Source organism: Pungitius pungitius, chromosome 14 (genome assembly GCF_949316345.1).
Source record: "Pungitius pungitius chromosome 14, fPunPun2.1, whole genome shotgun sequence".
Classification (NCBI taxonomy): Eukaryota; Metazoa; Chordata; class Actinopteri; order Perciformes; family Gasterosteidae; genus Pungitius; species Pungitius pungitius.
This window is the reverse complement of record NC_084913.1, coordinates 10,330,777-10,346,070: the sequence shown is the minus strand read 5'-3', so window position 1 is coordinate 10,346,070 and position 15,294 is coordinate 10,330,777. Positions and strand designations below refer to the sequence as shown.

Sequence of the window (15,294 nt, the reverse complement as noted above, 5' to 3'; positions counted from 1 at the left end):
AAACGTCAGCATATATTTACAAGATTGTTACACAACTAGAAAAAAATGCATTTCCTGCTGAAAATGCGTTGGAATGCCTTAAGCTGAAATTAATTTCAGAAAGTTGCTTGAAGTACAGAAATTAAAAAAGCTGATATTAATTCTAGACATTGCTGAAACAACAGAAATTGGAAATACTGAAATGAATTTAAAAATTGCTGAAGATACAGAAATGAGAAAGATAGAATTGGAGAAAAAAAAACACAGAAAATGGGAGAAGCTCATATGAAAAAAATACAGAAATAATAAAAGCTGAGAATTAAATGTATTTTTTGTAGTAATATAAGTAGTAATATTAATTATAGTTTTAATTGTGGTAGTAGCAGTAGAAGTAAATTTTAGTTTAATAGCAGTAGAAAAACCAAAAGTAATAGTTATTAGTAGTACTAGTATTCTAGTTTCTAGACCCCCCCCCAATTAGGACCATGAAGGGCCCCCCAGAATCATGATATTTCGTTGCAGCGTCTAGAGCAGCTCAATTATTTTATCATTGACGTCAGCTGTCCCTCAGGAAGCCCTTCAGCAATTAGCTGGGTTTCCTGCCCCGTTGAGACGTCTCTGCTAGTATAATCAGCTGTAGTGCTAATACTATTAGTCACAGTAACAGTTGTAGTATTAATAGCAATAGAAATAATAGTATGGAGAGTAAAATTAGTTTCATTGGTAGTAGTGAAATTATTAAAAGCAGTAAAAAAACTAATAGTACTTTTTATAGTAGTAAGAGTAGTAAAATCAGTTGCAGTGTCACTATTACTGGTAGTATTAGTATTACATTTCCCCTGGGTCTTAAAACGGCTCAAACGGTCATTGAGAGATGACATCACACTGACGTCGGCTCTTTTATACCATATAAAAACACGTAGAACCATCCAGTGGATAAAATGGTTCTTTTAGAATCTAAAGAACCATTTAAGAACCTTTTTTCTGTTGGATTGTGCTTTTTGGGAAATAGAGATATTACGCCGTAAGAGACATTTTATTATGGTCTAGTTTTGTTTCACCTTCCACAACGTGGGGGCTTCGTGGGCCGCTGTGACTGTGCTGGGTTGAGGGTGTGTGGGGTTTTTGAATCGCTCTTAGTCTGGACTCTCCCCTGAGACCGGTTGTCCTTGGGTCAGCGTACAAGGGCCTCGGGCCACAGAGACAACACAGATCACCGCATCACTGAGCCACTCAAACTCCTCCACCACGTTAAGGTGGCGATTCACACAGTTTTTTTTAATGTGGGAAACCCAAGAAGGGGGGAAACCCACAGGGGAACCCCCAGATGGCGGGTGGGGGGAGGAATGGAGCTGTCAACCCTAGTGTGTGTATATACTGTATAATGCATCACTGCATTCCAACAATAAACAAATTTGATCACAAAAGTGATTTTTATGACATCATTTTACACTTTCTGAAAGTTTAGTCTAAATACCTTTTTTGGAAAGTGAAACCTACTCTCCAAAGTAGTAATGAAAATGAAAAGATTTGCCGTCATAGCAGCCATACTAAGGGTTACTTTAAGGTACCAAGCAGACATTAAGATTAGCCAAGAGCATGTCATTGTATTCAGTGCAAAAACTAGAGAGAAGACACCCAATTTTCACTGAGGAATATGTTTCATTTCTCTTTTGCTTTGACCTTTGAACGACCCCTGGTGCTGATCACAGATAAATGTGCCGTATTGAAAAGAATGAAGGGCTTTCAGACCATTTGTATTGAGCGACAGCTCAAATGCAAATCCGGCATGGGGACATTCCATATATGTGCACATTATTGATTTAGGTACAAAACCTCGCCTGCATCAAGCAAAGCACTTTCCCTCAGGGTTTTTTTTTTTTTAAAGGCCTGCGCTCTATTAATAATGTGAAATTCCCAAAGAAAATCAATATTTTGTTGTAGATTTTAACAATATCTCACAAGGCCGATCCCCACAGAGGGGGAGGATCCTGTCTGTTATTCAATCTCAGTAGCAGAAGCTAAAGTAAAAATCACACCACAGCAGCCTCCAAGTGTTTATGTTTCTAATCTCAGTGCTATCAGGAAACTTCCACTCCAGAGTCCTTGCCCTAACAGTGATAGTTAATGGAAAACACTGAAATGTAATTTTCTCGGCACAAGGGCAAACGCATGTTGAAAGTCCACCTGTCCCTCTTGATAGTAACAGTCTTGTTCTCCATGAACAGACTTAACTAAGCTCAGGTCAAATCTTTGTATTATATTATTTTACCACTTGGGAAAAAGGATGCTCAAAGAGGACCACGGCCTTCCATTCATTACGTAAGAACAAAAACAAGAGTCACGCAGCGAAGGGTTATGGCTCGGGGTCGGGTGACAGCAGCATATGATTCATGGCTCTCTGTGCCCTTTTGTCTTGTCCTCCTCGTGGTGGGACCGTCCACTGCTCTTAGCCAATGTTATTTCACAGCCTTCAGAGGTTGCTCCCTGTCTGTTTCAAGTAAACCGGCAATGTCATTTCCCATGTCTTGTTCTTTGCTCAGTACAGAAATAAAGAAGGAAATATGGCATGTGTCACAACAGGACACGTCCTCTTTTCTTCATTGTTTTGATGTCGTAAACATAAAAAGTATCAGCATTGCTTTTGATTCATCTGTAAAGGTTTCGTACATGGATAAATTCATTGCCTTGACTTTTGTTATACAAATAGGTAATCACCAGACCATTGGCTGGTGTTTGAGGTATGTGTTCAGAAAGAAGAAGAGAAATATGTCAAGGAGAATGAATTCAAAGCACTGTTGATAACCTTTGATATTCTACCCGGGGTCAGACCCAAGTATTTATTTTCTGTCAGATCTTCTTTTTGACCAAAAAGTGTAGTTATGTGCAGTTATAATTTTGTGCACAGGTTACATAATTTGTGTTAATATGAATGTCAATCAAAATGGGAAACACTAAAGCATGATTGAAGCATGCATTTTAATTATTTCAGATTGTTCTGTGTACAGACGCAGAATGATACGTGGCCACCACTACAATAACGTCTAAGCAGCTCATTATAAATATGGAAAATTATGACGATTATCATGAACCATATAGGATTTTTTGAACCACGTTTTCTATAACATTATATACTTTATCATTATGACATATCATTTGCAGTATTGATGTTATGCAGGCAATTTGTGCAAAATATAAATATTTGGTTTCCATATGGTGACACCAAAGGCATGCTTTCGTTTATGAAAATATGTGCTTACAGGTTTATTAAACTGAATGAAGTGGTAGACAAACTGTAGCAAAATGCTTCTGTTTGGTCTAAAGCAGTGTCTCCCCCTCTTTGTTCACACACAACGGAAATGTGGGGACAGGAGTCAAACAGCTGCTGACACCAGCTGTGGTCACTCCGTTTTGTACTGTGGGGCTCTGTGCTTAATGTCAGTCTAAACTTCTTCATGCTTACCTTACAAGTCACACAGATAATCATGGATATTCATTTATTTCATTCATTTAGGTCGTCAGACCCTTGTTAATCAGATAGATATCTGTTTAAGTTGGGTATTGGCTATTTGTTTAACATCTATATTGATTATATACTGAAGATGGTTTGTGTGCTTTTAATTCAGTTGGATATTTAGTTAAATTTGGCTTTGTTAAAGTAGGGATAATTTATGACTACGATACTGACACCAGATAATAAAACACAAAATCTTTGTCGGGATTTATGGTTATAAGGTAAAGATCAAAGGGAGGTCCGTCATCGTCGGTCTGTCCTCAGCTGTCCTGAAGATGTCCGCGCGGGAGTTCCTTCTATCTGCCATGCCCTTCATGGAGTGGCTGTTGTCAATGGGGCAATGGGCTACCCAAATATGGAAACTTGTCTGGGTATAAATTGGTCCGACGTGACAGTTTGACACCCCCCGGTTTACACATCCACGACCCGGCGCTTGTTGCGGATCTGGTGAGTAGGATTCTGCTGGGCTAAAAGAACAACTAAAGAGAACCAACCAGCGGATTTACAACACAACTATCGTTTGATATGACCACAAATTACCGTTACTTCAACCTTTGCTTAACAAAATGTAAACTTGATCTAAACCCATCACATGTAAACATCGGCAGCTGTTGATCAGCGTCGTTTTGCAGATTTAAATACTTTTTAAATACTTAAACAATATTAACTTTACAAATCCACATTCGGCTTTGTTGTGTCCGATATGAAACAATTCAAATCAATCACAGCACACCAACAGATTATTTTATTTCTGGATCTAACAGTGCCACTGTGTGGGTGTGTGAACGCACCGCCGTGTGTCTTTCAGAGCTGACATAATGTGTGACGACGAAGAGACTACCGCCCTGGTGTGTGATAACGGGTCCGGCCTGGTGAAAGCTGGGTTCGCCGGGGATGACGCACCTCGCGCCGTCTTCCCTTCCATTGTTGGTCGCCCCCGTCACCAGGTAAAAATAAACTAACTACCCAAGGAGTCAACAAAAACTCAAGATGATTAGCACTTTCGGTTATTTACATCCCACAATCGATGGCTTTCAACCAGAGTAGTTGTACCGTGCGTAAATGCGCACTAAGAATTTTCTTTCCAACTGTTAACTTTGCGAAACTAATGTCACTAATTATTCTGAAAAAAAGTTATATTCTGAGTTTGCTGGTAGTTGTGGTACTCTGTGATGGTAGAAGTTCTCCTCCACATCACATATTTCCACTATGCGTATTATCAGGGCGTCATGGTTGGCATGGGACAGAAGGACTCCTACGTCGGTGACGAGGCACAGAGCAAAAGAGGCATCCTGACCCTGAAGTACCCCATCGAGCACGGCATCATCACCAACTGGGACGACATGGAGAAGATCTGGCACCACACCTTCTATAACGAGCTGCGTGTGGCGCCAGAGGAGCACCCCACCCTGCTCACAGAGGCCCCCCTCAACCCAAAGGCCAACCGAGAGAAGATGACTCAAATCATGTTCGAGACTTTCAATGTCCCTGCCATGTACGTGGCTATCCAGGCCGTACTGTCATTGTACGCCTCTGGACGTACCACAGGTACACACATGAGGGGTTGATGCCATTTCTTTTCAGTGATTTAATTCATACAAGTAAATGTTCACCTGTGCATATCAAGGTATTGTGCTGGACTCCGGTGACGGGGTGACACATAATGTGCCCATCTATGAGGGCTACGCTCTCCCTCACGCCATTATGCGTTTGGATTTGGCCGGTCGTGACCTCACAGATTACCTCATGAAGATCCTAACTGAGCGTGGATACTCTTTCGTCACAACCGGTGGGTGGACTATTCATTCATACTTGGGGATTTGCTAGCATCATTCAACAATTCTTCAATTTATCATTACTTCAATTCATTGACACACCACGACCCCAAATATCCATACATTCCAAACAAATTAAGAAATGTTCCCAGTGGCGGCTGGTCAAGGCATATGGGGCGTCCCTCCTTGAGCCCCCCAAAAAGAAGAAAGTAAAGAAAAAAATAACATTAAATGATAAAAACGTGACAATATTTATGTTTTTTAAATAAATATGGAATGTGGCCAGTAATATTTTTAAAATATGATATCTGCATGTCATAGCACGTTCTGTCTTCATTTCAGCTGAAAGATTGCCCATGAAGGCGGGTCGAAAAAGATCTTTAGCCTATTAAATAAAATAAAAATTGAAAATAGGTACGTACAATTTAGCCAATCTGCGTCCTTAAAAACACTCAGCCTGGGGGCAACATTGGTTTTTCCAATGATTTCATAGATATTACATATATCGTATTTTACAAATATTTGAAAATTCTTTTCCTGCGCATGTTAAATCCTCCAATATCCATCTGTTACACGTGTTACTTTAGCTTTTTTGTCAATCTACATTTACTGACTTGAATTATAAATCCTTTCCAGCTGAGCGCGAGATCGTGCGTGACATCAAGGAAAAGTTGTGCTACGTGGCTCTGGACTTTGAGAATGAGATGGCCACCGCAGCCTCCTCGTCTTCCCTGGAGAAGAGCTACGAGTTGCCCGACGGTCAGGTCATCACCATTGGCAACGAGCGTTTCCGCTGCCCGGAGACTCTCTTCCAGCCCTCATTTGTTGGTGCGTAAAGCCGCGCGCAGACATCGAAGACCTACATATGAATATAATTTAAACTTAATCTTAAATTTACCCGAAGAGTGGAACAGTGTTCCTTGTATACAGATACCTTTCCTGTAAGGCAAAGGTCTAATGTTTTACCACATAATCAGTCAATTTTTTATCATTACGAAAAAAGGAACAGAAATCCAGCATTATTTATTTATTTTAAAACAACATGAAAGTAATGATGACATTTAAAAAGTTATATCAGAATTTCAGGATAACATCTCATTAAATTAAAATAAACACCGGATGAAACGGTGTTTTTATTGTTCATTGGCCAATTATAATCACCAACTGGTGATCACAGACGATCGAGCTTACTACACATATCTGATACACACATAAGTGATCCGAGCAGGGGTTGGTTGTTCACATCCACACCATGGGGCGCTCAGTGGCGGAGCTGTCCATTTCAGCACCTGTCACGACAGCTGACGACGGATCCGACGTGTCCTCGGCATCGTGGAGTAAACGCCACTAACCGCTGCGCTGCGTTTCCCACAGGCATGGAATCTGCTGGCATTCACGAAACCACCTACAACAGCATCATGAAGTGTGACATCGACATCCGTAAGGACCTGTACGCCAATAACGTCATGTCCGGCGGAACCACCATGTACCCTGGTATCGCCGACCGCATGCAGAAGGAGATCACTGCTCTAGCTCCCAGCACCATGAAGATTAAGGTGGCCGAGGGCTCTCTGAATATGAATGTGACATTTCCCAGCAGCAGTTTCCAAGATTAACCTATGTGCTTGTGTTTAGATTATTGCGCCCCCTGAGAGGAAGTACTCGGTGTGGATCGGCGGATCCATCCTCGCCTCTCTGTCCACCTTCCAGCAGATGTGGATCAGCAAGCAGGAGTACGACGAGGCTGGACCCTCCATCGTCCACCGGAAGTGTTTCTAAGCGCCAGCCTGCCCTCCCTCCCTCACCTCCAGTCACCTTTCTGTGACAACGACCCAATGTGTGGCTCCAGAGCTGGACTTTGTGTGTTGTCGTCAAATGGTTTGTTTACATTCAAGTGCATTTATATCTGGCTATGTACAGGTTTATAAATAAACGTGAACCGCGGGATTTTAAGTCTGAAACATAAGGGGACGGGGTTTAGATCTATAAAAAGCCCCCCGTCTCTCGAAAGCAGCGAGGCTATGTCCTTCTGTCACGTGATGAATGAGTAAAGGTTATTAAAGATTTGAATTAGAAAAGATTACAGTGAGCGGAGCGGATAAGCCACCTCAGGAGAAATTAACCGCACAATGTTTCATTGAGTAAAACACTGCTGTCACGTGATCAATAATCCCCAGTTTCCCAGATTAAACTAAACACTCTCATCTATAGCTGTAAACCTACTGGATACATTTATATGGTTTGAATAATAGATTAAATATATGGCTATAATAAACAATTTCCTACGAAAGAAAAAACGTCTTGACGGGTAAAAATGCAATACATAAAATAACAAATATATGTTAATACGACAGACCGATTTACACAGACAGGTGCATTCTAATAATTATTTTCAAAGTCTATATTAGTGCAATGCAGCAGTTCTAAATTGATCAAATCTCAGAGAGCTACAGGGCGGGGTCACATATTTTTCTTCTATTTTTAAACCTCCACTCAGACACACAGAGAGAGCGAGGGAGAGAGAGAGAGGGAGAGAGAGAGAGAGAGAGAGAGAGAGAGAGAGAAAGACAGGCAAGCAGGCGGGCTGCGATTAGCAACTCGGATGGTACTTTCATTCACTGTATGCAGAACATCATCTTTGCCCGAGGTAAAAACAACAGCTCCACCAGCCGGGCGAGCAGCCTGCACAATGGGGGTGGGGTTGCTCTGGCAAGCAAGGCAGTCCGCTCCGAGACAGAAGAAGTTGCATATACCCCATATGCTTTGGATATAACCACTCCAAGTTTTTGTTCAAATGTTGTGGTAGTGCACATATATTGGATTGGTTGCACTTATTATTTAAAATCTGCATAACAACAATCAAAAGTTGAAAACACGGAGATCACCTTGGCCCTGTCCCCGGAATGATGAACATGTGCACATGTGGTTCTGTAGCTCAGTGAGTCGAGTGTGATAACAAACGCCCAGGGTTGGGGGTTTGATTCTCAGTTGGAGCTGTCCATGCTAAAATGCGTAAACCGGAGAAGGCGTAAACACTGTGCAGACAATCGTCCACAAAAGCATGCACTGACTTTTAAACAATATATACAAAACTGAAGTTCTGTAAATCAGAAGTCCTGGTACCCCTGGCTGCGCTCCACCAACCTGTCTGCACGTACGTGACGCATGGGAGGGGGGAGACTACTTAAAGGCGGATTAACGCTGGCAAGACATTAAATCCAACCTCCCTCCATCCAGACGCAGCGCGCAGCCCATCAACCTGACCTGAAGATCGAAAATAGGAGGGCTTATAGTAATCAGCCCTTCAGACTCCCATGACAAGAGTGTGGCAACGTCGCGGGAGCGCTCGGAACACACAGCAGGACACATACTGGCGCTGTGCGCACAGCACAAAATCAACCAGATAGCGCGCAGAGAGACGAAGGAAACACCGGGGACGGCAGCAGCATCCCGTGACGGATGCGTTTTTTGAGCTAAACCCGGACGCTCTGGAGACCGAAAACCACGCGAGTCAGAGAAAAACAGGACGGGAAATAACGCGTTTTTTCGGAGGGATTTGAAAAGAGTGCCGTTGTGCTCTAGTCTTCTCCGGATGCTCAGAAATGGGGGAATGGACTATACTAGAGAGGCTCCTGGAGGCTGCTGTCCAGCAGCACTCTACTATGATAGGAAGGTAAGATGATCAACAGAAACCAAGAAGAAACGCAGCAGCCTCCAGGATCGTCTTTAGCATGGTTCCCAGTCCCCCGTTTCTGTGTTGTGCCTCAAGGATCTCCTGTAGCATGGTGCCCAGTGCTTCGTGTCTGTGTTGTGGATTTTTCTCTCTTGTTTCACAGATTTTTCCCTTTTTTCCTTCTTCCAACCGAGACAGCTAAGTAAATCAGTTGAGCGCTGTCCTTTCAGAAGATTGGATGGTGCTGCGAACATCATTAACCAAACTAAAATTCACGGCATTTAATGTATTCAGCCTTCCACTTATCCCTTCGATGTTTGGTGTTGGTGAGTTTGAGTGGTGGTTGTGCACTCACGGGTGGCAAAACGATATTGAGAGAGAGTCGGCGTTGTTACCTCTCTCGGTTGACACAGCTCACACATTACACTATTAAAGCAATGGCAATTGCTTACGTGTCATTTCATTCCAGCCATTTAATCAGAAAGCTCACACCAAACAGACACGATACACGCATATTAACAAGAAAAAACTCACACAGAGACGCACATACACACTCATTCTCCACAAGAGCGTCCTGTTTCAGCACTGGACAGCTCCCTAAATTTCACACATTCCCAATTGGACTGTGAGCGCTGCAGCCATCGAGGCGGCGCACAACCGAACCACATTTGTATCAGTGAGCACACATATATTTACACTTATTTTCACATTGTTTGTTTGTTTGTTTGCTTGCTTTTTAGGATCCTACTAACAGTGGTGGTCATCTTCCGGATTCTAATCGTAGCAATAGTTGGAGAGACTGTCTATGATGACGAGCAGACCATGTTTGTTTGTAACACCTTACAACCGGGCTGCAACCAGGCATGCTACGACAAGGCATTTCCCATTTCACACATTAGATATTGGGTCTTTCAAATCATCATGGTATGCACCCCGAGTCTTTGTTTTATCACGTACTCGGTGCATCAATCGGCCAAGCAGAAGGAGCGGCGGTACTCAACAGTCTATCTGACACTAGATAAGGATCAAGATTCACTGAAGCGAGACGAGAGCAAAAAGATCAAGAACACCATTGTTAACGGAGTACTTCAGAACACAGAGAACTCCACCAAAGAAGCCGAGCCGGACTGTTTAGAAGTCAAAGAGATCCCTAATTCGGCAATGAGAACTACAAAGTCCAAAATGAGGCGACAAGAGGGCATCTCCCGGTTTTACATCATCCAGGTGGTTTTCCGAAACGCGCTGGAGATCGGCTTTTTGGTGGGTCAGTACTTCTTGTACGGATTCAACGTCCCGTCGGTGTACGAATGTGACCGCTACCCCTGCATTAAAGATGTCGAGTGCTACGTCTCCAGACCTACGGAGAAGACCGTGTTCCTGGTCTTCATGTTCGCGGTCAGCGGGTTCTGCGTGGTGTTGAACCTGGCAGAACTCAATCATTTGGGGTGGAGGAAAATCAAAACCGCCGTGCGCGGTGTGCAGGCTCGGCGGAAGTCCATTTATGAAATCAGAAATAAGGACTTGCCGAGGATGAGTGTACCTAATTTTGGCCGCACTCAGTCCAGTGACTCTGCTTATGTGTAACACATGGAAAAGAAGCAGCGAAAACATGTAAAAAAGAGAACATGATGGACATGGTGGACAGCTCGCACGCCTAATTCGCGTCATGACCTTAAGAGTGGGCAGATTTCTTTGATTTGTTGGTTGGTCTTTTAAGGACTTCATGGCAAGTGTGGGTTACACGTTTGTTGACTCATTTATTATTGCACTGATGCAACTTTTTAGTAACATTTATACTCTGTAAGATGCTTAATGGACATGTTCACACATTTACTCGTTGTGGGCTTGTTCTGCTGTACTTGAAGAGAGTAAATGCAAAAATTGCACTACGAGGTGAACACTTGAGGGCCTGACCTTATCCAAAATGTGCTACTGACCTGACGGTGTTTTTAAGACTTTTTCTTTCTAACTGTTTTTGGCATCAATCTAATTAAATGGCATCGTACACAGTGTTTAAAGGACAGTGCTATCATCCAGATTTATATTTGCATAGATATAAACATCCTTACTGGCTACGATACGACCTATAGTTGAAATACATCATCGTGATTCATATTTTTATGTTGCCTGTGTTGCACCACTGACCTTAACATATGTAACCATTCCATTGCTTTAGAGCTGACTTGCAAAACAATATCTGGTGAATTTGCTGCACACGCTAACGTCTGTGACTTCCTTAATTTATGACACACCAAAGCGCCCACTGCTTTTATTTGTGAAGTGTTTTTTCTTGCTTTTGTGTAATCAAGTGCCATACTTGTATATAAACATGATATATATGTATACATATAAATATATAAATATATAATAATCATCATGAAAGCTGATACCCTGCTTGGATTATGCTAAATGCCTCCCAATTTTTTATTTGCTTTAAATGTATTTGTTGTGATTTAAATGAAAACAGAAAAAAGAAAGTTAATACAGTTTTCTCCATTTTATTTTGCAAATGACTGGAAAAATAAATGAAATGCTAGTCTTTTTTTATATTCAAGAAGTAAATGTTTCTCCCTAATCAAAGCTGATCAAAACTGAAAAATAGCACAAATTGACATTTTTATCAAAGAATGGGCAATAGAAATCTGCTCCGGTGCTACAGTTTTTCATAGTGGTTTCAATGTAACCAAAACCAACCAGAAAAAAGAAACATCTTTTTTTTCTGTGGAAAATAAAAGTGGGATTCATGTACACCAGCATTGTGTGAGGTGCAGTACTTGTTATCTGCTTCTACTTGTGTTGCCTGACCTATCACACAGATATAGCCTGCTGTATATATATCCAGTGAAGGTTTTGCCTTGGTGCAGTGAAGATGTTAGCCACACCCACTCACTCTGTAAAAAAAAAAAAAACTCCCCACTGCAGGACACACCTTGCACAGAATCTCATCTGTCTGCAATGTGTTGTACTGCTGATGCGGCTTCAATAAGACCTATCAATTCATTAAAGGATTTGGTTGTCTCTGTGCATCAAGTCTATCCCCCGCTCTCAGCATTTATGATGAGCTATATAGACATTCTCAGTGTCTTACTATGAACTTAGTTTGGGACTTGCCTTGTACACTGCAGTAATAAAACCAATTATCATCCTGAATAATGACGGAGCTGCCCTTCCTTCAGCTCTGCTCACCCCTTTTTCTCTCATTTGATAAAGGATGTAAGAAAGCAGTGTGAAGAGAGGGGAAGGTTGAGTACTCCTTGTGAAGGTCAGAATATAAACAAAAGATGAAGTGAGGAAAAAAAAGAAAGTGTTTAAGAATATGCTCACACAAGGGTAAGATACTGTGAATGAAATAAAGACACATGAGATATGTGATGCTGACTGTTGCAGGTGATATGGGAAGGCTTTTCTCTTCACGATTCCCCTGCAAAGCCGAAAGAAATTGAAAAGCAACAGCAGCGGCACATCCATCTCCAACTCAGCAAAGACCTAAGCAAGGACCTCCCTAAGTCATGAACTTAATTAAAATTTAAAATAATAATAAAAAAGAACTGTTTGACTATTTCAATCTGATGCAATGCGGCGCATGCCTGTATGCATACTTGTCTCCCTCTCTTTTCTCTGCATCTGCTTTTTTAAAGAATCTAGTCTGTCCTTTCATGTCCAACTACAAAACCTTTTACACAGAAGGATACCTGACGGCATCACGTAAGTAAAAGGTAAATCATTCATCAGTCTTGACAAATAAAATGGAATATAATAAATATTACAAACGTGTGGTACTTTCAGCACAATGCTTGAATGTAACCGTAGAGTTTGATACATTAGTGGTTCTAATTCCACAATTTTCAGCATGGTTTCAAACTCCAGCAAAGTGGCAAAAGTATTGAGGTATGTTCCAATGCAATAACCTATGCTGTCATGTATTCATATCATACACACCAGAGATTACAATCTACCTGTGCGTGCATTTTTTGTTGTGGTGTCGGTCAGGTTACAGCCCACATAGCGGCTGGCAGATGGTATGTAAAATGCGCACACTTTGGTATACATTGACGCATCTGAAATATTGCGAATGCAGTAATCTCAAGGTCCTACGCGTCTATCTAGTGGCCTTACCCATCCTGACAACTGCAAAAGAAGACATCAAGGCTGCACACAAGCTATTTTAGGACTACAAGGCAAAAGGAACACCTCCAATTTCATGTGATTGCAGGTGCTAAGGGTGAAGGCAGCGATTGTTAAGAGACGTATTTCCTCCCTTAATGCGAGTCTCCAATAGAGACACCCTAATATCAAAGGAGAGGCCTTCTCCCCGGATGTATACTGTGTGGGTGGAAGGCACTTACATGACAATGAAACTACTTTCATGAGCCATGTGGGCCACCTCATCATAACGCTATCCACCATTATTCAAGATTAAAAGTTATCGGATGCTTTACCCAAGATTTATTCTATTTCAAATTCAATTTCTTTAAAATGTGCACACACATAATGCTTAACATAATATAAAAACAAAAATATATGTAAGCATTAATAAGTCTAATGTTTGACGTAATAAAATATTCTTAATTAAGCAGGCAGGCAATTCTTTTATATCTGCAGTATAAATCATCTAAGACATTTATCATGATATAATATAGCACTGTTGCAGGTTAAAAAATGCTGAAGCGGATGGAAATTTTGGCATTCAAATATTTTGTCGTAATACAGCAATCTGTACACATTTTTATTTAGCATTCAAACTCAAAGATTTGACTTCTGTGGGGCGGATAACACAATAAATATCAAAATAACCTTTTAGCATTGATCATCTCTATGGCCTAACTTTAAAAATATAAATGGCTTAGACTCCACTTCTACAAAGAGAGTTCATGTTCAATGAACAAGTCAAAATCATGATTACATGACACATGTATCCATGTTCAAACATTAAAAATTACATATCATTTAGCAACGTAATAGTTTCCTCATGAGAAGGACATCAAAATATATGAAAATAATTGTGCATTGGTATTGCAAATATTTTTTGTGACTAGAGAATGTTCTTATTTTAAGGACACAACCTGGCTGGCAGAATTTAGTGATGGAGCTGGAGTCCTGACTCCTTTATTTACAATCACGCCAATCCCCTCGCAGCATCCCCGGAAATTAAGTATTAGATGAGGACAGTTGAACCGATTCCAAAATACAGCCAAAAGAATCATAAGAAGGCTCATAACAATTGAACATGTGTATAATTTGTCTTCTTACTTACTTACTTTCTTGCTATATTCACTAGAAACTGACCTGTTATTTTGAAAAAGGAAATTCTAAAACATTGTTTTTCTTATGGCATCCTCTGAAAAAAATGTCACAGATTAAACCAGAACTTTCACCTCAGAGTGAATCCTGAAATCCCTCTGCCACAAAATAAGCATGTCCTCCCAATTTCTCCTCTTTTCCCAATCTAAAAAGAGAATGCTGGCTCCAGGGAGCAGAGCTTTAATTCCGCCTTTTGTGCAGATTAATGCATGAAAGGGGGAGAGAAAACAGAAGAAAGACAGTGAATGTGGGTCTTCTTGATCCACTCAACCAGAAGCAATGAAATTAGCCCGGTTACTGCAGCACACATGCATGGCATGGCACGGCATAGCATGGCATAGGCAGATATGGCAAACATGGCAGACATTGAAACAAAATATACTTGAGCTTTGCATCCATGTGGAGGTGGAAGCAATAACGCATTTCTACAGTGTGACCAAGTTTCCAACTTTCTGTCTGCCAGCACAGCAAAAGCATCCGTTCTGTCGTGGCTTTGAAGTCGCTTTCTGCCTCTTCACCGCCGCCGAATCTTAGATCAGGGAAGCAGAGCTGCAAACTTCTTTTTGTGATCTGCGCTTTGGGTGTTTTGTCAATTTAATGTAATATTCAGTACAAGGACAAAAGGACAGAGAACATTTGACGAGGTCTGTACAGAGGGATTTAGGTGCGTTTAGTTGGTGGTTGGGCCGTATTGGATCATAGAAAAGGATTTGGTTGAAAATAAGCACTGGCACTGTCAAAATATACCTGACAGACATGACAGCAGATTAATTTCTCATCCATTTTTTAAATGTGACCCCGGGATTAAGAACTTTCGGGGATTATACACAGATTTGTCAACAGTGGGACAGCCAGTGCACCTGGGTGAGAACACAATGCACCCAAACCCAAAAATCTGATACACCCATCCTCTTTTTAGCCAACCTGAAGGTCAGGTCAAGCTAGAATTAGTTTGGGTGACGTTAGAACTTTGATAACGTTCTATATTTGCAATTGACTTGAAATGTTCTCTACATTCAGCATTTCCCCCCATGCATGTCTCCAGCTTTTGG

The 15,294-nt window shown here is 41.3% G+C and overlaps 2 protein-coding genes across 2 annotated transcripts; both read left to right on the top strand.

Moving 5' to 3' along the window:
• Positions 1-3,808: 3,808 nt before the first annotated feature.
• Positions 3,809-7,215, top strand: LOC119227458 (actin, alpha cardiac muscle 1). Its single transcript, XM_037486242.2, has 7 exons — positions 3,809-3,940; positions 4,302-4,440; positions 4,717-5,041; positions 5,121-5,282; positions 5,905-6,096; positions 6,643-6,824; positions 6,904-7,215. The coding sequence occupies exons 2-7, from the start codon at positions 4,312-4,314 to the stop codon at positions 7,045-7,047; spliced, it is 1,134 nt and encodes a 377-aa protein (XP_037342139.1). The 5' UTR covers positions 3,809-3,940; positions 4,302-4,311; the 3' UTR covers positions 7,048-7,215.
• A 144-nt stretch (positions 7,216-7,359) lies between these two features.
• Positions 7,360-11,695, top strand: LOC119227459 (gap junction delta-2 protein). The gene is made up of 2 exons (XM_037486243.2): positions 7,360-8,941; positions 9,682-11,695. The coding sequence occupies exons 1-2, from the start codon at positions 8,871-8,873 to the stop codon at positions 10,523-10,525; spliced, it is 915 nt and encodes a 304-aa protein (XP_037342140.1). The 5' UTR covers positions 7,360-8,870; the 3' UTR covers positions 10,526-11,695.
• Positions 11,696-15,294: the final 3,599 nt, after the last annotated feature.